Source organism: Mustela lutreola, chromosome 2 (genome assembly GCF_030435805.1).
Source record: "Mustela lutreola isolate mMusLut2 chromosome 2, mMusLut2.pri, whole genome shotgun sequence".
Lineage (NCBI taxonomy): Eukaryota > Metazoa > Chordata > Mammalia > Carnivora > Mustelidae > Mustela > Mustela lutreola.
Genome location: NC_081291.1, coordinates 1,421,093 through 1,441,588, shown reverse-complemented (window position 1 = coordinate 1,441,588; position 20,496 = coordinate 1,421,093). Strand labels below are relative to the sequence as shown.

At 66.3% G+C, this 20,496-nt stretch overlaps 4 protein-coding genes across 13 annotated transcripts in view; 2 read left to right on the top strand and 2 right to left on the bottom strand.

Moving 5' to 3' along the window:
• Window positions 1–51: 51 nt before the first annotated feature.
• Window positions 52–9,751, bottom strand: SF3A2 (splicing factor 3a subunit 2). Of its 2 annotated transcripts, none has more exons than XM_059159342.1 (10): window positions 9,634–9,751; window positions 6,111–6,218; window positions 5,694–5,842; window positions 4,370–4,441; window positions 3,333–3,379; window positions 2,782–2,891; window positions 1,715–1,764; window positions 1,497–1,637; window positions 1,051–1,119; window positions 52–954 (listed from the first exon to the last, which is right to left on the bottom strand). In XM_059159342.1, the coding sequence occupies exons 3-10, from the start codon at window positions 5,817–5,819 to the stop codon at window positions 175–177; spliced, it is 1,395 nt and encodes a 464-aa protein (XP_059015325.1). In that variant the 5' UTR covers window positions 5,820–5,842; window positions 6,111–6,218; window positions 9,634–9,751; the 3' UTR covers window positions 52–174. The 2 variants fall into 2 exon arrangements, with proteins under 2 accessions (XP_059015325.1, XP_059015326.1); XM_059159343.1 differs by lacking the exon at window positions 9,634–9,751 and adding an exon at window positions 8,591–8,723.
• On the top strand, window positions 7,222–9,810 carry LOC131826050 (basic proline-rich protein-like). Its single transcript, XM_059165321.1, has 2 exons — window positions 7,222–7,516; window positions 9,035–9,810. The coding sequence occupies exons 1-2, from the start codon at window positions 7,222–7,224 to the stop codon at window positions 9,808–9,810; spliced, it is 1,071 nt and encodes a 356-aa protein (XP_059021304.1).
• Window positions 9,811–9,868: 58 nt separating this feature from the next.
• On the top strand, window positions 9,869–12,307 carry PLEKHJ1 (pleckstrin homology domain containing J1). Of its 2 annotated transcripts, XM_059159347.1 has the most exons (6): window positions 10,121–10,306; window positions 10,395–10,462; window positions 10,648–10,714; window positions 11,431–11,521; window positions 11,599–11,662; window positions 11,761–12,307. In XM_059159347.1, exons 1-6 carry the CDS (start codon window positions 10,213–10,215, stop codon window positions 11,824–11,826), a joined length of 450 nt encoding a protein of 149 aa, XP_059015330.1. In that variant the 5' UTR covers window positions 10,121–10,212; the 3' UTR covers window positions 11,827–12,307. The 2 variants fall into 2 exon arrangements, with proteins under 2 accessions (XP_059015329.1, XP_059015330.1); XM_059159346.1 differs by lacking the exon at window positions 10,648–10,714 and having other exon boundaries at window positions 9,869–10,306.
• Window positions 12,308–12,853: 546 nt separating this feature from the next.
• DOT1L (DOT1 like histone lysine methyltransferase) overlaps window positions 12,854–20,496 on the bottom strand; it is a 57,968-nt gene continuing 50,325 nt past the window's right edge. For 4 of the 8 annotated variants that reach the window (XM_059159333.1, XM_059159331.1, XM_059159339.1 and 1 more), the window contains 3 exons: window positions 19,538–19,602; window positions 18,216–19,145; window positions 12,854–17,507 (listed from right to left, as the gene is read on the bottom strand). In XM_059159333.1, the coding sequence (XP_059015316.1) occupies window positions 16,969–17,507; window positions 18,216–19,145; window positions 19,538–19,602 (1,534 nt within the window). In that variant the 3' untranslated portion in view covers window positions 12,854–16,968. Of the gene's footprint in view, window positions 17,508–17,986; window positions 18,118–18,215; window positions 19,146–19,537; window positions 19,603–20,496 lie in introns of all 8 variants that reach the window. The other 4 variants (XM_059159332.1, XM_059159335.1, XM_059159336.1 and 1 more) reach the window with 4 other exon arrangements.

Here is a 20,496-nt window from a genome sequence, read left to right as displayed (position 1 = left end):
GCCACGGCTCCGTGGCCCCCCAGCTGCCGACACAGCAGTCCAGTCTGGGCATCGGGGCAGACGTTTAATGAGCAGTGAGGACGTGACACGGGCCGTACAAGAGGACCGCACTCCGCTCCGACAGAGCACACAAGCACGCACCACACGGGGGTGGCCTGGAAAAGGGGCCGCTCTTCAGTTGGCTGGGGGAGGGGGCGGAATGTTCCCAGGGCCTTCGGAAGGCAGGGGAGGCCTCAGCATGGGGGGCATGGGAGTGGGGGGGTGGACCCCAGGATTTGAGGGGTGAACCCCAGGAGGCTGGGGGTGGACCCCAGGAGCTGGAGGATGGACCCCAGGAGCTGATGGGTGGACCCCAGGAGGTGGGGGGTGGACCCCAGGAGGCTGGGGGTGGATCCCTGGGGCCGGTGGGTGGACCCCAGGGGCCTGGGGGTGGACCCCAGGGGCCTGGGGGTGCACCGTAGGAGCCGGTGGATGCACCCCTGGGGCCTGGGGGTGAACCCCAGCAGATGGGGGAGGGTGGACGCCGGGAGCCGGGGGGTGGACCCCTGGGGCTGGCGGGTGGACGCCTGGAGCCGGGGGGTGGACCCCAGACGTTGGTGGGTGGACCACCGGTGCCGGGGGGTGGACCCCGGGAGCTGGGGGGTGGACCCCTGGAGCCGGGGGGTGGACCCCAGACGTTGGGGGGTGGACCCCAGGAGCTGGGGGGTGGACCCCAGGAGCTGGTGGGGGCAGCTGGGGAGGGCCCGGAGGCCCCGAGGGTGCAGGCCCGCTGGGCGGCATGGGTGGCAGAGGCAGGCCTCCCGGCGGTGGTGGGGGCAAAGCCTCCGGCAGCGGCGGCCTCGGGGGCAGACCATTCATCAGGGGGGGTGGGGGTCTCTTCACTCCCGGAGGCCCTGCAGGGAGGCTGGGCGGGGCCGGCGGCTTCTCCATCTTGAAGTGGAACTGTAGGAAAAACTGGAGGGAACAGGAGAAGCTGAGTGAGGCCTTCGGGGCCCTGGGTGAAGGGACAGGCTGGCCAGGAAAGCCATCCAAGGCCCCAGAGTGGCTCACCTGCTTGGTTTCCCGATTCCAGTGAGTCCAGAACTTGCCTTCGGCCTTATCAATCTCCCTGCTTGGCACCTGTGTCAGGAGGGGACAGAGGGCGGCCTTCAGGACCACCGCAGCCGACGCGTCCAGGCCTGCAGGGACTTGCCCCTTGGCCCAGAAAAGGCCCAACTGGGACAGGATTTGGTTCTGGGGTAACAGACTAGCCCCAGTACTTGGCAAGGCCGCTGCCCTGGGGAAGGAGAGGCTCGTGCTCTCGTCTGCGGGGCCGAAGTTACGGCATCAGGTTAGGGGATCCCTGAGCAGCCTGGCCATGAGAGCCTCTTAATGCCAGGAACACCGGCCTCAGGACGCCCCCGACCCCCGGCCTCCCCCACCCGTCCCAGGCAAGCGTGTGCTGAAGGGGCACCTGGGGCACAGGCAGGAGGGCTGGGGGACCCCGCGTGCACCACCTTGAAGGCGATGGTCTCGTAGGGCTCGGCGGCCATGAGCAGGTACTGCCAGCGCCGGTCGGGCGGCTCGATCCTCTGCTCGTAGGCGGACATGAAGCGGTGGCGAGGCGTGACACCCTCGGCGATCTCAGGGTAGTCGATCTGCAGGGACATGGCAGGTGGTAGCACCGCCCTGCGAGGGACCCTCCCCTCACGACAGGGCTCAGGCTTCAGCTCACCTGGAAGAGGAGGCTCTGCTGGCCCATCTCCGTGTCCCTCTGCTTGGTCACTGCAACACACGAGGCTCTCAAGTCCCAGCCACCTTGTCCTACCCGAAGCCAAGGCAGCAGTGGAGTAGCCCATGGACGGGGGACAGGACACCAGGGGACCTGTACTTGGGTGGCTACTGCTCAGTGCTAGGAGAGTCCCTGCCTGAGACCACAGGGAAGGGAGCGGGCAGGAGCTCCAGACCGGGCACGCTGTGCACGGGCAGCTGGCGAGGCCTGTACCCTGGTTGCTGGGAGGTGCCCTCTGCGCGAGAGGTCTGCAGCCAAGCCGCGGTGGCCATGTGCCCACCTCCGGGTCGCTCTCCGTACAGCCCCGAGGCACGCCACACCCACGTCCCTTAAGCTCTCGACTGTCCCTGCTTTACTCGGGATGACAGATGCCCTATTATGGCTGGAAGACCTTTGGTAGACACCCCCCCAAGGATTCTGTCATCGTGTCCTTCGCTTATAACGCAGACCTGCGCCCAGGCCTTTGCACTGCTGTGTCCTCCCTGGAAAGCCAGTCGCGCACACGGTTTCCACTTTTAGGCGAGACGCCTGCCTGAGAGCTTTCTTCTCTCCCCTCCTGCCGCCCGGGACAGTCCCCTGCCTCCCGACCCAGCGCTTCTCCAACGTCCCAGCCGGAGAATCAGGGACCCTCCTCTCCGCCCAAACGGTCCACTGCGTGAGCAGTTTCTTAATGTGGACCCTCCCCCCTCCAAGGTCAAAGGAAAGGGACCCGTGAGCCCCTCGTCCATGGCCACCATCCCCACAAGGACTGTTAACAATCCCCAGCTCCGCAAACACCAGCAGAAGCCAAGGGAAGCCCTGACACCGTGACTCAGCGGGCTGAGGAAGCTCTCAGGGAAGGCGGGGCTCACAAGTGCCCGGGGACCAGAGGGAGAGCGAGGGCCCCTGCCCCAAAGGGAGCCACAGTCTCCCTGGGGCTCAAGGACGGGCTGGGGGCCGGGGCCAGGGGCTCGTTCCCACCCAGCGCCGGCCGCGGCCGCGGGCCAGAGCACACGCCCAGACAGAATCACCTTTGTAGCCGGGGCGCCCAATCTTCACAAACTTCTTCACCTCCACCTTGACCTTCTCGGGCGCCGGCTGGGCGGGGGCCTCCTTGGCCTCCTTGGCGGCTCGCCGGGCCCTGCAGGTGGGACGGACGCGGCGCTGGGACCCTCCACCCAGGCCGCCAAGGCCACAGGCCCAAGTGCTGGGAGTCGTCCAACTCCCACACTGACCTTGGAGTCTGTCTGAGAGCCCAGGGACATGGGGTGTTGGCTGGGGGTCCTGGGGTTGCATGAACTGGGGACGGGACAGGCCCGGGGACAGTCCCACTGCCCCTTACTAGGGCGTCTTCGGGGAACCCTCGCTGCTTTCCTCTCGTGTCCCGGGAGCCTCCCGCTCAAGCAAGCTCGGTCAGCTCAACCGCTGCGGACAGAGCTGCTCCCACTCCCCTGGCGTCCCCCCAGCAGCCCCGAGGCACGGCAGGGCTGGCTCAAGACCATCTCACACCGGCGACTCGGGTGACGCCTTGTGTGCCTCGGAGGCTGGGCCCCGGGCACTGGACGGGGTCTGGGGCACTCACAGGTTGGTCTGATGCTTCTTCCCCTGGGTGTGCGCCAGGTAGCTCCCCTGCAGCGGGAAAAGCACACGGACGACTCAGAACAAGGCGTGTGGGGTGGGCCGAGAGAAGCCACCGGCATCCATCCACCGGCTGCCACCGGATGGACAAGCTCTCGGGGCTTACACCGCGTGGAAGGAAGTGCACATAGAGCCCGAGAGTGAGTCTGTGAGCGTCAGAGGTCACGGCCTGTGGGACACGGAGAGTCTCGCCGCCTGCCCCGGTGGGGGGCTCAGCGGACCGGGCTGGAGGAGAAGAGCACCAGGCGCCAGCCAGCGGACGAGTGAACTTGCCCCGTGACCCTGTGCGTCCATTCTGACCAAGGCCCTTCAGAGAGCAGGACGGACTCTACGGGTTTCTGGACCAGCACAGGGACACTGGGCCATGACTGGGGACGTCTGTGGTCCTCGTGACAGGGGGACGCTGCTCAGCAACCCCCAGAGAACGGCCGGCTCTGAGGGAGCCGCGCCCGAGGGAACAGACGCTGACGTGCGCGACCGGCCCGCTCAGCGCTCCGGGTGCACAAGCGCAAGGCCGCGGACAAGGACGACCCACATCTATCCGTTACTGAGCCAGGGCCCCGCGAGCACCCGTTAGACCATCCCTGGGAGGACCTCGGGGTCGCTCAGAGAAGCGAGCCGCGCCCACACTGACGAGTCCCCGACAGGTAGATCTGAGCATCCGGGGGGACACCTGCCGTGCCTGCAGGCTGGCACTCACGGGGATCCCCAACGGCATTCAAGGATCCTCCCGCGTGGGCCGGACGCAGCCCTGTACGCCCTGGGCAGCGGTGGGCTCTGGGGGCACAGATGGTGAGCAAGCCGACCTGAGCCCCACCGCCTCCGCCACGCTCTGAGTGACATCCCAGCCCTAACGGGCAGCGCGGTGGGACAGATAGGAGCGGCGGGACCTGCCGGAGCCCAGATGGGCAGCACCCCGCGGGGGCTGGGGCGGGGGAGCAGCAGGGCCCTGTCCGAGCAGAGAAGGCGCAGAGAACGCACCTCGTTGTTGTGCAGGGTCAGACACAGCTTGCACTCGTACGAGCCCAGGTGGTTCTTCATGAAGTACGGGTCCTGCACGGAGACACGCTGTCAGCAATCGCGCCCCGCGGTCCCCGCCGCGGTGAAGAGCCAAAGCCTCCCCTCTGGCCGGCAGAGAGGGCGCCTACTCTCCCCCATGCAGGCGTCCTGAGGACAGAGGACTAGCGGTGGCGTATCTTGAATGCCGTTGGGGACGCTTGCAGGCGCTGCAGGCGTCCCCCCGGACACTCAGGTCCAGCTGTCGGGGACTCGTCGGTGTGGGCGCGGCTCGCTTCTCTGAGCGACCCCGAGATCCTCCCAGGGACCTCGCAGCCCAGGGCCCCGCAGGGTCCTCTGCCCGAGGCAGCGCTGTGGGACCGGCTGGGATCCCGCGGGCACAGGTCACCTGGCAGGGCTGGGGGCCCCCGTGCCAGTTCCCGGCCCCACCTGTGAGGGCGGTTCCCGGCCCGGAAGACGGCAGAGGTGGCACTGCCGGGCGGCTGCCTCCGCAGAGACGGGGGGGGGGGGAGCGAACGGGTTAAATCAAAGGCCCGTGGAGGCCCTGGTCGGTGCGCGCGGGCTCCCAGGCTGGACGGGGACCTTCCATAAACCCAGGCCGCAGGGTGGGCGCTTCTGGCCCCAGGCACAGAGCAGACCAGCTGGGGTTTGACTCCGACCTCCGCCGCCCACTGGCCGTGTCATCCTCCACAAGGACGGTCCTGCCTTGCCTCCTCGGAAGGACAGTGACAGACCTGATCCTGGGGGTGGGGCTCACCACAGGTCAGAGAGGAAACACACACTGGCTGCGGGGCGCGCCCAGCCGACTCTGCCCCCAGGCCACACTGGCGATGTCTGGGCACAGCTGTGGTCCTCACAACTGGGATGCTGCCCGGCTGCCAACAGCGCCCCAAACGTCCAGAGTGCCGGGGGGCAGACCCTGGGCCCCCCCAGCAGTGGACACCCAAGTGAAACGGGGCCCTGTGCTGCTTACTGCCGACACATCAGAACTCTGCGACGCTGTCCTGGCCCTCACCACTGGCAGGTCTCACGGCTCTGGGGAGTCGGACAAAAGCAACCCTCCGTGCAGTCACGGCCCCTGAACAGCGAGTGGTCTGTGGGGTGCCTAACTGGAGCTGCTCTAGGTCAAGTTCCCTCAACTGCAGATCAGGACCCCAAGGCCAAGAAAGCTGGGCAGCAGGGTCAAGGGTATACGGAACTTGGCTCTGCTGACAGAAGAGGGGGGAGGGGCCCCGAGCCCGAGGGAGCAGGGGGGAGCTGCCTGCCCGCTGCCCAAGGCTCAACCCACCTTGTTGATGTCGATGGTCTCCAGGGCCAGCTGCCGGAGGCGCTCCCTGCGGTCTCGGTTGCTCTCCGAGGAGGAGGCCACGCCTCCGCTCCCCGTCTTGCCCCCGGGGCGATGCTGGAAGTCCATGGTGATGGTTTAGGTAGAGGGACCTGCAGGACCAAAGGGGAAGCGGTGAGAGCGCAGGACACGGCCCGGCAGACGGGTCAGCTTCCTCCTCCCCACGTATCTTCCAGGAGACAAAGGGCCCACGGTGGCCCAAGGACACACAAACCCGGAATAAGGGTGAGCAAGGACGGGCGGTGTGTCTGTGAGTGCCCAGGGGGGTGGAGAAGCCACCGCAGCCCGAGAAGTGTCCGTGCTCAGAGCCCCAGCGCGGCAGCAGGGAGGCGGCGGCCAGGTTCTCCCACCAAGTCTCACCTCCGTCAGGAAGCCTTCCCGGACCGCCCACACGCGGTGCGCACTCCTCTGAACTCCTGCTCGTCTACACTCACTTCTTCCAAGCTCAATCCGACCTCCGTGGCTCACCTGTGAATTTGCTACATTTACCGACCCGCACCTTCGGCCGAACGCTCAAGAGATTCAAGACCTCCCTGGGGCCAAGGCAGGCTCTCCCGGGACCTAAAGCCCACTGGCTGCAGCTGACCACTGTGCTTCCCTCGCTCTCTCCGACTCAGGTCAGACCCACCCTCCCGAACCTCCCTCTGGCCTCCGAACACTGTCACTCTTGACTTGGCCAAAGTCAGCTCCAGGCCCCTGTTTAACCCACAGTACCTTGTGTCTGCAGAGGTCAGCCCATGGGAATGGGCCCAGGAGCGAATATGACCTCACAAAGATGTCCCCATTTGAATCCCCAAAACCCAAGAATATAGAACCATAAATGGCAAAAAGAACCTTGCAGGGACGGGCAATTCAAGGCCCCTGAGATGGGGGTGACCCTGGGTTCCCGGGGCGCCCAGCGTCTTCACCAGGTCCTCACGAGAGGGAGGCAGAGGGCGGGGGTCCCAGAGACGGGCAGACCCAGCGCTGCTGGCAGGAAGGATGGAGGGGGCCGCGGGCCAGGCAAGGGCAGGAGCCGGGTCTCCCTGGGCCCCGGGGGAAAACAACTCTCCAGTTTATACTTAGAAATGCAGCGTTGAATGATTCATATGCTTGTTTCAGAGAAAAAGAGCGACAGGACAGAGAAGCAGAGGGGTGGGAAGAGTCTCCAGAAGCCCCACACCGAGCGCAGAGCCGCGGGCAGGGCTCCACTGCACCGCCCGGACCATGCCACCTGAGGCGAAATCAAGAGTCCAACACTCAGCCGACTGGGCCACCCAGGTGCCCTCTTTTATACTTCCGACCTCCAGGACCGCACAGTAAGAACTGCGTCCTGAGAACCACGGGCTTTGTGGCGCCGGTGCCGGCGGCCCAGCTCTGCGGTGGGCCTGCAGCGTGGCTCTCAGAGCTGCCCCCAGCTCCGCAGGAATCTAGATCTCTGTCTGGCTCAGTCCCGACGCCCTCACACCTGGGAACCTGCAAAACGACCCCGATGGCTGCCGAATCCGCAATCAGACCCCTGATGGCACTAGAGGCTTCACACCGTCCGCCCAGAGCCGCCCAGCTCTCGTCTCGGGAGACAGAGCGTGAGACCAGCACCACCAACCGGGCGAGCCCTTCGCGGGAGAGAACGCCGCGTCTGGAAAGGAGGAGACGCTACACCTGGGGGTCCCGGCCAGGCACACCCGTGTGTCCCCCGGAGCACCGCGGTTCCCGCCGCCAGTCCCAGCCACGGGCTCATCGGGGGAGGCCGAGCACCCGACCCACAGGAGACACGCAGTTTCCGGGTGAAGTGACGGAAGCTGCCGCGGGAGAGGCAGAGGGACAGGGACACCCCCGCCCCCTCGCCTCCGCCGGCAACATAGATGCACAGCGGGATCAGGGGCCGGGGAGGTCTCCGGCCCACAGGTCCCGAGTGCCTCACAGACCTCTGTGGAGATGACACCCATGTCTCAAGGCCATTACAGGAGGGTGCCGGCCTGAACAGCGGAAACCGAGCGCTTGTGGGGGTGCGAGTGCGCTCAGGTCAAGTCGGCAGCCAGGCGACAGGTGGACAAAGGCCAGCGCAGCCATCACCAGCGGCACGTCGGGAGCCTTCCTTGCGCAGACCAAGGAGGCGGTTCCCAAAAGGAAGACAAAGGTAGTGCGTGCTCCCCGGTGCAGCCGGGCTGGCCTGGGGGCGGGGGGGGGACGGGGACGGGACAGGACAGCTCCAGAAGCCGCCCTCACTTCCTCTCCCCTACTGTACTGGCGACTCCAGAACACCCCGTGCAGGTGCGACTTGGAAGGCGACGATGATAACAAAGCCACGACCTCCCCCCCCCCCCGCCCCGGCGAGGAGCCCAGTTCCTTCCTGAGCCGCGGATGCGTCCCTCGCGTGCTGGGGAACAGGCACCAGGGCCTGTGCAGAGAGTGACGGGCTCAGAACGGCAACACTGAACTGGCGACCCCGTTGGAAGGAACCCAGTAAGCTGCCAGCTGCTCGAAGCCCACTGCCCACAGCAGCCCCGTCCCCCCAGGAGAGCCCAAGCGCCCGCCAGCAGCTGCGTGGGCAGGCCGGGGTCACTCTCAGAAGAACCGGAACGAAGGGCCCCTCCACTCGCAGGGGCAGGGCCAGTGGGAGGGACTCAGTGGAAGGCGGGGGACGCTGGAAAGCGGGAATTCCGTCAGAACCTGCCCTTCCCCCACGCCCCGCCCAGAAGGTCCAGCTGGAGGGCTCCGGCCCAGCCCAGGGGCCCAGCCAGAGCGCCCGAGACGGTTCACTCAGACACCAGACACGCACGGCTGGGGTCGGCGACGTCCCGGCTCATGAGGTGAGACGCTGGGACCTCGCACGCACACACACGCAGACCTCCACGTACCCCCTCCACGGGGCAAGTTACAGCCGCGAAGCAGAACGGCAGCCAGAGGTCAGCACGGCCAGTTACACCCGGGAAGACAGGACCCCACGGGGGCCGAAGGTGAGGGCTGGAGTCGATCCGAGTCCAACAAGCCTTTCCGGAGGGAGAACAAAACCGGGAAACAAAAGGCACAGCAGAACCCAGATGAGCTTCCAGAGCGAGAACAGCAAGAAGCGTGGAAGCACCCAGAGACCCGGGAGCGGCCCCCAAAGGGTCCCGGCGCGGAGCTGAGCCCTCTCCTCGCTGAGACGTGGTCCCGCCAACGGAGCAAGCAGGGAAGCTCGCCGCACCGGGAAGCCCCCCGTTTCTAGCGAGAAAAAAAACGGCCAGGAGCGAGGAGCCGGCCACCGGGAGGGAGTCCGCCGTCTCCCCAGAGCGCTCCGGGGCCGCGCACCCCTTTCCCAGTTTCCCGGCGGTTCCCCCGACCTCGGTGCTGCGGGGGCGCAGGAAACCAAGGCCGCGCGGTCCCCGACCCCAAAGCCGCCGCGGCCCCGCCGGACGGCCAGCTGAGCACAGAAGCGGCCTCGGGTGCGCACGGACGGCTCCGAGAGGCCGGTCGGCTGCCCCCCGCCACCCGAGCGGGGGCCCCTGCGGGGGCGTGTCCGCGGGGACGGCGGGGACCAGAGGCCCAGGAAGCACTCGATCTGCTCCGGACCACGAAGAGTGCGGGGCGCCGGGGGCGGGCCCAGCCCCGGCCCCGGCCCCGGGGTCGAGCCCCGCGCGCGGCTCCCCGCTCGGCCGGCGGCTGTCCTCCCTCCCGCTCTCGCGCCCTCCGGAACGACAAGATCCTCCCGACGCAGCCGAGCAGGGACACAGCGGCCGCGACGCCGACAGGCTCGGCGCGGGACCCCGGCCCGAGGCCCACCCGCCGCCGCCCAGCCCCCGCCAGCTCCCGGCGCCGAAGCGCCGCGGCCCGGCCCCGCCGGCCTCTCAACCCCAGTCCGCTGCGGTCCCGGGAAGCCAGAGCCCCGCGGCCGCCGCCCCCAGCCCGCGCCGCTCCTCACCCCGCGCTGCTTCCCTCTCCGCGCCCGCCGCGGCCACGAATACGTTATGCGCACGCGCCCCGCGCGCTAGGGAAGCACTTCCGGGGGCCAACGGGCTGGGGGTGGGGACGGTCTCCCGAGTGCGCATGCTCGCTCTGCCTGAAGCGCCGGAGGCGCGAGGAAAAGGGGCGGGGCTGACGAGCGCCGAACTCGAAGTGCGCGTGCGCACCAGGCCCTCAACGCCTAACGCGCGGGGTCCGGTCTCACCGGCTCCCACTCGTCGGTAAAGAGCGCCACCAATCGTGAGGGGACCTTCCTCTGTTCCCACCCCGGATCCAGCTTATTTCATGCTTATCTACGAGGATCTTGTGTGTCCTCTAGTATGGCGTGCGCTCCCCGCGGACTTCGCGTAGCGCCAAGGGTCCCCTGGACACCAGCGCCTCCCGTCGGCGACCCGCAGAATGCGTGGCTCGGGGACGCGCAAGCGCAGTGGCTGCGGCAGAGCTTCCGGGACGGCGCTGTGCGACTTTTTTGGCGCGAGTGGCGACGGCGGCCGGGAGGGCGCGGTCCGCGCTCCGCGGTGTGGGTCCCGGCAGCGCCATGCGCTACAACGAGAAGGAGCTGCAGGCGCTGTCCCGGCAGCCGGCCGAGCTGGCGGCCGAGCTGGGCATGCGGGGTCCCAAGAAAGGCAGCGGTGAGCGGGCCGGGGCGCCGGGCCGGGCGGGCCGGGCGGGCGGGACTGGGCGGCCGCGAGCCCGAATGAGCCCGCCCTGTGCCCGCAGTGCTGAAAAGGCGGCTTGTGAAGCTGGTGGTCAACTTCCTCTTCTACTTCCGGACGGACGAGGCCGAGGTGAGCCTGCGGGCGGGGGTCGGGAGCCGAGGGTCGGGGCCGGGGGCCGTGGCCCGGCGGGGGGCGGGGCCGGGTCGCGGCCGGCGGGGCGGGGCCGAGCTGGGGCCCGGGGGCGGGGCGTGTCGGGGTCCCCGCGGAGGCCCGCCCCCACCCCCGCCCCCGCCCCCGCCCCCCTCTGCCCGCAGCCCGTCGGAGCCCTGCTGCTGGAGCGCTGCAGAGTCACCCAGGAGGAGCCCAGCGGCTTCTCCATCAGTGAGTGCCCGGCCCTGCCCTGCACCTCCCGGGCCCCGCCGCGGTGTCCGTCGGCCTGGAGCGAAGTCCACTGCCTCGGGCGGCCGGAGGGCGGGCCCGGCTCTTCCCCTGGGGCGCAACCCCTTTCTAGCTGCAGCCGCAGTTCTGCTAGAACGGTCGCTCTTGCTGGGGAGTCCTGCACTGTCCGGGGTCCTGCGGAGGATCCCCCCGGGGTCGTCTTGAGAGCAGCGGAGTCGGCCGATTTTCTGGTGTGGCGCTCAAAGGAGAGAAACGTGTGCTCGGCCCGTCCAGGAGGGCACAAGTTCTACAACAGGGTGTCTGCAGGGGTGGTTCCTTGCCAGAGGACGCTTCCCCAGGCCATCCTGGCTCCTGGGGGTCGCCAGCAGTCCAAGGGGCTCTTTGCCTTTGTGGAGTCATTCCTGGTGGGATCAGGGTTGGTGCCCACCTGCTCCCAATTGATCTTCTCTGAGTCGTTGCACCGGTAATGGTCCTGCATGCAGGTAGGGCCGCAGTTTTAGGCTCTAGGGGTTAGGACTTGAACGTAGGGACTTGAGGACACAGTTCAGTCCCCCGCACGGCTGTTGGGAAGGAATGAGCCTGGCCTAGGACAGGAGGGGACGCTTGGACAGAGGTAACAGGAAGCCGAGGCCCGTGGCGGGCGCTGGGTGGGGTGGGGGGGCAGTGAGCGGGAACGGACGGGGCTGCTCCCTCTGCAGGCTTCCTGGAGAACCCCGAGAGGAAGTATCACTTCGCCTGCGGCAGCGAGGCACAGTGTCAGGAGTGGATGGGAGCTCTGCGGCGAGCCAGGTGGGGTGTGGGCCTGCCTGGGCGGCCGGGGCGGGGCACAGCAGGGCTCTGTGAGCACGTGCCACTTGCTCCCCCAGCTACGAGTTCATGCGGAGGAGCCTCATATTCTACAGAAACGAGATCCAGAAGATGACTGGCAAGGTGTGCGGAGGGTCTGGGGGCCAGGGGTGGGAGCCAGGTGTGGGGGCGGGGCAGGGCCCTCTGGGGCCTGGGCTCATGCGGTCCCTTCACCCACACAGGACCCCCTGGAGCAGTTCGGCATATCTGAGGAGGCCAGGTTCCAGCTGGGTGGCTTGAAGGCCTGAGTCTGGAACAAGCTCTCCCCATCCTCTCCGCGCCCTGGGTTTCTCGGTCAAGCTCGGATTTCCTGCTGCAGGCGCTTGGCTTAAAGACTTCAAAAGTCCAATATTGGTGGGGGTGGGCAGGGGCGGGTTGGAGAAGTAACCCAGTAACACGCCACCCCCGACCTGGACTGGTTTGGCACCTGTTGGGTGCTCCATGCTGCTACCGGGGGACACGTGTCCACTCCTAGAAGCTGCGGCCAGCCCCTCGGGTCCATCCCTCTGGGGCCTGGCAGCTGCTGAGGCTGGTATCGCCCTTCTGCCCTGTGCAGGCCGAATGTATGTAGCTAGACAATGCTGTGAAGGACGTGGGGGGCCGCGCCTCTCGGAGCCACTGTGAATTCTGCCGCTGGGCAGCCCTGGCCGATGCCTCTGGGCGGAGCAGGACGCCTTCGCTCCCAGGCCAGTGTGGTTGTTGTACTCAAATAAAGGGACCTCTTTTCCACGTGGGATGGTGCTGCGATGAATGCGGGAGGGGCTGCTGCCCGGAGGTGGAGTGAGGCAGGGCTGTTCCAGGAGAGGACAGAGACCTCGAATCAGATCAGGGAGAGGCACGGAGTCTGGGACTTTGCTTGGTCGGTGGCCCATGGGGCCTGTGGCACTGACTAGGCTCTAGGAGAGAACAGAAGGGTGGTCTGATTGAACCCAAAGATGATCTATGAACCCAGTTCCTAGGCCTCCCCTTGAGTACAGGCACGACTCTGGAAAGGGTTCTACAAATGTTGGAGTCCTAAACCATTTGTTAAAAAAAAAACACCGCATGAAAGGTATCCTGGTGGGCCTGACCTAATCAGGTGTGCATGCAGGAGGGGCTGGGCCTCCCTGAGGTGGGTAGGTGCTGTGGGCCTTGGTCCCATGACGGCCTGAAGGAGCTTGCCAGGCTCCTGCTGGGAGTCCTTGTCCTCCCGGCCGGGGAGTGGGGAGCGTAGCTGCTGGCCCTCGGGCCTCTCCCTGCATCCCAATCAGAAAGAAACGCTGCGAGCAGACCAGCTTCAAGTGGAAACAAGTATTTTATTACAGCGTCTAGAGGTGGAAACGCAGAATGCATTGGTGATCTCTTAGAAGAGGGTCAAGCCAGGCCAGTACCCCCAACTGAAACACAGTCTACCAGAAACACAAGAGCAAAGCCCCGTCAGAGTTACAAATCAAGGTCAAGAGACGTGGGAGACAAACCAGTGTGGCTGGACCGTGGGAATGAGGGCGGGTGGGTGGGGACAGAGGGGCACGTGAGCCTTGGAGAAATCACAGTCCATAGCTGCAGGGCCTGGCCAGCTGCCCGGGAAGGCCGTGTTCACGGTTAGGTTTTCCTGAGCAGAGCCACCTACGACCCGCAGACTTCCCTGAAGTGGCCCGTGGTCAGCGGCAGCCCCGGGGCTCTGCGCCCCCGTGTGCCACCTGCCTCACACCAGGGACCGTGTCTGCACACGAGCGTCTGTGCTGGGAGACTCCGTACGGCACGTCTGCAGGAGGCCCCCCGGAGGTTACGTGCCGTGTGCCTGGACAGGGCTGCTCTGTTCTACCCCGGGGACTCCTGTGTGACCTCTGCCATCAACCCTGTATCTTTTCACGGAGCCCTGTGCGCCTGATGGGGGTGGGGAGCAAACACTGCCCTGTCCTGGGGGGCAGAGGTTGGGGTTCACAGGGGCAAGGCACAGCACCTTCATGCGCCGGGAGCACCAACCAGAGGGTGGGAGCCAGGGCGGCCAGTTACGGAAGGACGGGCCAGTTCAAGAACCCATCATGAGCACCATCTTCTGCCTCAACTATTGCTCTGGGCCACCCCCAGGACAGGCAGGAAAGCAGAGCTGTGGCAGGCCCCTGCCTGGGCGAACCAGGGAGCCCGCCGACGGCCAGACCTGCGCCGCACAGATCAGTCTGCTTCAGAAGCAGCTGCGGGCAGGAAAGGGCCCTGCAATGACCCTCTTTGGCCCGCATGCCTCAAGGCATCTGCCTGCCCCTCCGGAGAGTGGGGATCAGGAGGAAGCAGGGCCAGGCTGGCCCGGTGCGCTGACCCTCCCCAGGCAGGAGCTCAGGGCCCACCCACGATGCACAGCCCACCTCTGGGAAGAGGCAAGTTCTCGGTGTTCCTTGGTGGGTGCAAGCACCTGAGAACAGGGCTCCTACCTCACCAGCTCAGCCCTTCCTAAAGCACCCATCTTGGGGTCCAGGGCCCCCTGCCAGGACCTTGGCTGACATTCGCCCTTCCAGGGACCTGGGGACTTCTGGACACACCCTTTTGAAGACTGCGCACAGACATGACACTGGTCAGACTGCTACGCTGGAGGGGCTGGAGAACCCTGCTGGCACCTTCTGGAGGCATCCTGGCTCTGCCCTGGCGGGTGAATGCGGCGAGGGGCACTCACTACCCAGCACCTTCCCTCCCAGGCACCGTCACAGCGGCTGCAGGGCGGGTGGGGCGGCAGCGGAGCAGCTCGGAAGGGCCAGAGGGCCTTGGGCAGGGCGCAGGGCCGAGCACTCCGCCCCAGGAACCACGGGCACGCAGTCAGGGGCGGGGCGCCGGTCCTGGGCCCGTGCCACTGTGTGCACTTGAATAAATAGAAAGGTTTTCCCCTCACTTTTTTCTTCTTTAGTTTACTGTGCATTATACAATCTAAAAATATATGAGTCAAGTCTATGAAATTTATAAATTTTTATCACATCTCTATAAAATACTGTCACTCCTCAGTGTGACTCTCTTCTGTACAGACAGCCCAGGCCCCCTTGACTGCCCAGCGCCCGGGCCGGGAGCTCACCGCACGCTCCAGCGTACCGCGGTGGGAGCCCGAGCCGAGTCGAACCAGTAAATGCACTTGCTGCACTGGGCCCGCTGCCGCCGGGGGTCGGGTACCAGCCCTTCCTCAAGCACCACTCAGAACGGGGCCGCGCACAACCGGGGAGGCTCTGACCGGGCCTGCGCCTGCGCCCGCCGTCCGTTCCTATGCCAAAGGCCCGACGCCAGGCCCGAGCGGCCGCCAGTCTGCAAGAGCCATTCACAGTGATGGGGCGGGGGCGGGCGCCCCCTCGGGGACAGGGCCTCTTCTGAGGAATGTCACGACAGAACCAGCCACCTTCTGCCTGGAGACGGCCGTGCCTTTGGTATAGGAAGAGCGGCGGGAATAAATAGGGCAGGCGCCTCGTGGCCTGGTTTGGCGTTGGTCAACCTCCAGTCAGCACCAAGAGGGCGAGCAGGCCGAGGCCCGCGTGGAGATAGCACCGGGACGGCGGCCGGCGCGGCGGCGGTCGGGCCTCCGGGACGTCGGTAGGTAGGTCCTCTCACACACAGTACTTACACTTCTCAACGGGTCGCCTTACGACTTCGGTGGAGTAAAATAAGTCAGAGTTGTTTATACTTTTTAAAAAACGATAAATACTTTATCTAAAACTATCGACAGCATGAGCCGCGGCCAGGCCCCAGCGCCTCTGTGGGTCTGCACAGCGCGGATTCACAGTAGAGCCTCGTCCCTGTCTGCGGTCCGTCCTCGCCGTCCTGGGGCCACCGGCCGGGCCAGCCTTGCATAGGTCTCGCGGTTGAGGTAGAAATCCTAGTTACCTGCGGAGACCCGCGGGAGGAAAGGCAGCACAGCGTCAGCGTCCCACGCAGGGGAGCCCGGACCTTCCCCCAGGCCAGGGAACCAAAGCCTCCTACAGACAGACGGACGGATGGTCGGACAGAACATGGTCGCTGCAGGCCCCGCCTCTCCTGGTCCACCAGAGGCAGCAGGTCCCCGTCCTCCTGTCTGCCCCCACCAGGAGCCTGGGCACCAAGGCCCTCCCTGGCCACATGCCAGGCCCTGCTCGCAGTCCAGCCCACGGAGACCTCCCGTGACAGCCACGGGGCAGGGGAACACAAGGCGGCGGTCCGCCGTGGGCCAGGCCCAGGAGCCTGACGCGCACCAGCTTCCACACGCACACCTCGGAGCTCTTCAAAACCAGTCCCGGCCGCACACCTTCTCTGATGGCGTGAGACCCCCCGCGCGCACCAAAGCCGCTCTGCCTTCTGGGCTTTTCCGAGAGGACTGTGGCACAGCCTTTCCCCAGACCTCAGGGAAGGCTGTCCACCGACCTGCGCCCTGACCGGGAGGCCATCGGACACCGGCGGTCCCATGCCTGTTTGCACGTAAACACGCGGCAGACGGCGGAGGACGGCCCGGCCCCAGTGCCCTATTAGCGCCGGGCTTCCTTTCCTTGAGTCCTTGGCCCCAGGGACGTCCCCAGGGACGCCAAGCAGCAGCTACCAGGGCGGCCGTACCGGGCCTCACTCTCTCACGCCTACACGCGGCCAGCGAAGGCACGGACCAAAACCCCTGGAAGGCCTCATGCCGACCGTCCACCCGCTTCCAAAGACCGGCCCTTCCTAAGCTGCCTGCACCAACTCCATGCACGGCCAAGCACGGGCCGCGCCCCCGCGAGCGGCAGGACCTGTGCATCACAACAAGGCTGTCCCTCGGCAGCCGGCCCCACGCAGCCCTGCGCCTGCTGGCTTCCGGGGCCTGCGCGGGGGCCTCAAGCTTGGGAGCCCGAGGCACGAGCACCGAGTTTGGACAACCCTCCACACGTGGTCTTTTCTTAAAGCCCTAATGGTGCATTCAGGGAGACAGGCCTGCGGGGGAGCCCTGGAGCAGACCAAGGGCAAAGCTGAGCTCTGAGCTGCCCTGGGGGGCCCCGGTCCCCCGTGGCCACAGACATGAAGCCTGAGGGCAACGATCGCAGGCTCCATCCAGCTAGACGGGCCAGGCTACGGGCCTCCTCCACCTCCTTCCAGCCACCTCTGCTGGGCAGGGCCCCAGGCGCGCTTGCCATAAAGGGTTGGGCCAGGTGGCAGAAGCCGGCCATCCCCTGGAGCCCCACAGTGGCTGCTCAGCCGCCCGGGAGGCCAGAACGCACGGCCAGCCCTGTCCAGCCGCCCAGCTTCCCTGGCCTCCCTGCGCTGTCTTTCCTTGCACTCTCAGAACCAACCGTCTCCACCCGAGGCAGAACAGCCTGGGTCCCCTGGGCCCCTCCACTCTCTGCGGAAGGAAGGACAGATAGTTCAGGGTCTCGTACGGGCCCCGTGGTTGGGCTCTAGCCTTACCTTACAGAATACGAACGGCTAGCTAAGCAAGGTCTTTATCTCGGCTTAACCCCCGCAAGGCGCGCGGCATACGGAGGCGGCATGCCAAGGGAAACCCACACGGCAGACGGCCCCGTGGAGCTGGCCTGCGGGATCACGGGCGCAGCCTGGGCCAGGGCCAGCCCGGGCAGGGGCTGGTGGTGCACCGTGAAGGAGGGGCGGGGGGCCTTGTGCGGGAGGGAGGTGAGCTTGATGGACAGAGAGGCGTTAGCAGGCTGCAGAGAGGCGGCAGAGGAGGCGGGTAAGAAAGCCTGGTTAGCCGGGAGGGACGCGAGGTTCTGCAGAAGCACGGGCTCAGAGTTAGCCGGGAGCAGCGCAGGGGCAGGAGGCAAGGCAGCGTTAGGGGGTGGGGGTGCGGGGAGGGCGGGCTGCCCCTGTGGGGGCGGGGGCGGGGCCTGAAAGGAAGACGCGGGGGCGCCAGCCACCGCCTGCAGCGCGGTTAAGCCCAGCGTGCCGCTGCGACACGCAGCCCCGCTGCCGAAACTGGCTCCAAACGGATGGGCGGAGGCGGAAGGCACCGCGTGGTTAAAGACACCTGCAAACAGGAGAGAAAAACTCAGCTTCAACAGGTGGGCAGTGTCCGGCCAAGCGCAGAGAGACACAACAACGGGGAAGCAGGTAGCGGCCGCAGCTCCTTGGGCGTCGCGAGGGCAGGGGCAAAGCAGCAAGCAGTAGGGCGCGGGTGGCCAGGTGCGACTCCCCTGCAGGCCAGTGCTGGGCCACGCCCCTTGCGGGCACGCCCCCCGGGCTCCCAGCCCGGGACCCGCCTGCGCCCAGCAAGGAGCCGGCCGCAGAGGCCCGGGACCCCCCTCCACGGTGCCCCCACACAGCAGCTGCTGTGGCCCCTCGCTCTGGCCCAGTGACAGCCCCCAACGCAGCCCAGAGCCCGTGGGCCATGTCAGTGGGACAGACGACCTCCACGGGGAGGAAACCAAGCCCTAGCTGTGGCGCCAGCTCTCCTGAAGGTACGAGGGACGCCGTCACCACCAGAGGGCCTGACGCAGGCTGACTCACGCGCGAGTGCGCTGCCCACGCCACAGGCACATCTGCGTCTCATGAAAAGGAGCAAGGTGGCAGGTGCAAAGTGGCCCCCAGGGGACAGGTGGGCACAGCCTCTCGCCCCTTAGGGGGCCCTGCAAGGGAACCTGTAAAGCAGTTGTCATTAGCCCCACGGTCCGGGAGGGCGACGGCGTGCGGCCCGCAGGACCCGCGATTCAGACGAGGGAGGCGCGCGTCTGCCTACCTCCAACTGCGCCGCCTGCCACCCCAGAGGAGAAGCTGCCCATGGCGTGCGAGTTGGTCAGTCTGGTCGCGGCGGACGAGACGTGCACCAGGCCGGCGGCGGCCGGCACAGAGCTGAACAGGGACTGCAGCACGGAGGAGCCCAGGTTGGCCTGCAGGGACATGGGACCCAGGGCGAACTGTGGGCCGGGGGCAAAGGTGCCCAGGAAGGGGCGGTGTGTCTGGGCAGAGGGAGCCGCGCTGACCGTCGAGGACGCCACTGTGGCGAGGCCCGGGCCGCTGAGAAGGCCCCCGGGAGGCACAGTGGCGGCAGAAATGAAGAGGTTGTGGCCGTTCTTCAAGTCGGGCTCGCGGTCCCGGCCCTTGCCCGGCTTGCTGTGCGTCAGCGAGGCCTTGTCTGGAGGCCCACACGCCGGAAGGCCCGGCTCGCCCGCCTCTCTGGCCTTGGGGCCACTCAGTCCGTCCAGCTGCCTCTTGTTCACAAAGGTGCCAGGCTCTGCGGCGGCGCCCTCCTTGCCCCGCGGGGTGGGAAAGCTCAGGGGGCCGCTCAGGCTGGCCGTCTCCGGGGCCTTGTGGGAGAGAGAAGCACCATCGCTGAAGCTGTGTAAACTGAGGTCGGCGGTCAGGCCCCCGCTGAAGGCGAAGCCGTTGGGAGGGTTGCTGCTGGGGCTCAGTCCCCCGGCCCCCGCCAGGGCACCGGGAAAGCCCTTCCTCGGGTGGGCAGCCAGCTTGGCATCGGCCAGGCCAGGCTCCTCCAGGGGCGGCCGGAAAGCGAACAGGGAGTTCTGGCTCAGGGCGGAGCTGGCCTGCAGCGGGCTGTCGGCGCACTTGGCCAGGCCAAGGTCGGAGATGGGCGAGAAGGTGGATTTCCACTTGCTGCTGTTGGCGGGCTCGCTGGCAGGCGCCGGCTTCCTCCCGGTCAGGCCACCACCTGACGAGAACCAGAGCCGGTGAGGCCCAGGGCTCAGAGCCACCCCTCCCGCCCGAGCGAAGTGCGCTATGGTCCACGCGGGCCTCTGCTGGGGGCCGAGCAGAGCGAGCGTGGGGCGGGATGGGGAGCTGGAGACCAGAGAGTCTGCGGCGGGCTGAGGGCCGTCTGCGTGCTCGCAGAGAGTGTCAGAGGCTGGCCCAGTTCGACCGGCAGAGGACGGACTGCCCCCGGCAGTATCGAGACCAGCCGTCACGGGGACACAGGTGGCATTCGACATCACCCAGAGACAATTCTAGAAGCCCAGCGTGGGAGGTCCTGAGGGTTGAGGCCACACCCTGGGGCCAGGTCACCTTGAGCCTGGGAGTCACGAGGAAGGGCACATAGCCACTCACCGCTTTCCAAGGTTTTCGGAGGAGATTTGCTTTCTAAGGAGATGGTTGCAATTTTCCTCTCAATTCTATCAAGAGAAAAATAGATGGCGGAGGTTTGAAATACATCTGCACTGCCCGGCCCACCTGCCCGCAGACCTCTCTAGAGGGGACCGTGACTGCTGGGCAGAGCCTGCGGCCCTGGTGGGGAGCGGGATCCTGACTGCAGGAGGGGACGAGGCTGAGTGCTTGGGAACCGGGGTGTCACGTCCCAGCACAGACGCCAAGAGTCCCAGTCTCTGCGTCATGCCCCTGAGGCTCACAACAGCTCCCTGCGCCATGTCAACAACGGCGTGTCACCACATGACACGGGGTGCGTGGCACATGCCAAACCGCAGAACAGTACACGCTACGTGCCCACGCTTCCATGACAAGTCCCGAAGAACACCGTGACCTCTACAAACACAAGAAAACTGCCCCCAAAGAATTCGGAAACAGAGAGGCTGGACATTCCTAGCACAAAAGAAAAGCACTCGAGGGCGCCTGGGGTCTCAGTGGGTTAAAGCCTCTGCCTTCGCCTCAGGTCATGACCCAGAAACTTGGGATCGAGCTCCACATCGGGCTCTCTGCTCAGCGGGGAGCCTGCTTCCTCCTCTCTCTCTGCCTGCCTCTCTGCCTACTTGTGATCTGTCAATTAAATAAATAAAATCTTAAAAAAAAAAGAGAGAAAGAAAGAAAGAAAAGCACTCGAGTATTAAACTTCTAAAAACATAATTTACGTCTGCAGAAAAGGAACAAGATGAACGGGCCTAGACCAGCCGCCGGGCGCAGGCAATGAAAGCAGACGGAGAGAAACGAGACGGGACCAAGCCGCAACACTCCCGTCCTTCAGACACCTGTGGGAACGTGAGATGACAGACCCAGAGACCCGCGGACATTCACGGAGCAGGTGTCACATGAGACCGCCCGTCCGCACACGAGAG

Excerpts from the sequence above, each read along its gene's own strand:
- PLEKHJ1 (XM_059159346.1), top strand. The coding sequence starts at position 10,074 with ATGCGTGGCTCGGGGACGCGCAAGCGCAGTGGCTGCGGCAGAGCTTCC. Across the intron at positions 10,307-10,394 it reads GGGTCCCAAGAAAGGCAGCG|TGCTGAAAAGGCGGCTTGTG; the intron begins GTGAGCGGGCCG and ends CTGTGCCCGCAG. Across the intron at positions 10,463-11,430 it reads TCCGGACGGACGAGGCCGAG|GCTTCCTGGAGAACCCCGAG; the intron begins GTGAGCCTGCGG and ends CTCCCTCTGCAG.
- SF3A2 (XM_059159342.1), bottom strand. The coding sequence starts at position 5,819 with ATGGACTTCCAGCATCGCCCCGGGGGCAAGACGGGGAGCGGAGGCGTG. Across the intron at positions 1,765-2,781 it reads TGGGCGCCCCGGCTACAAAG|TGACCAAGCAGAGGGACACG; the intron begins GTGATTCTGTCT and ends CGTGTGTTGCAG. Across the intron at positions 1,638-1,714 it reads AGCAGAGCCTCCTCTTCCAG|ATCGACTACCCTGAGATCGC; the intron begins GTGAGCTGAAGC and ends ATGTCCCTGCAG.
- LOC131826050 (XM_059165321.1), top strand. The coding sequence starts at position 7,222 with ATGGCTGCCGAATCCGCAATCAGACCCCTGATGGCACTAGAGGCTTCA. Across the intron at positions 7,517-9,034 it reads AGGAGACACGCAGTTTCCGG|TTTCCCGGCGGTTCCCCCGA; the intron begins GTGAAGTGACGG and ends CCCCTTTCCCAG.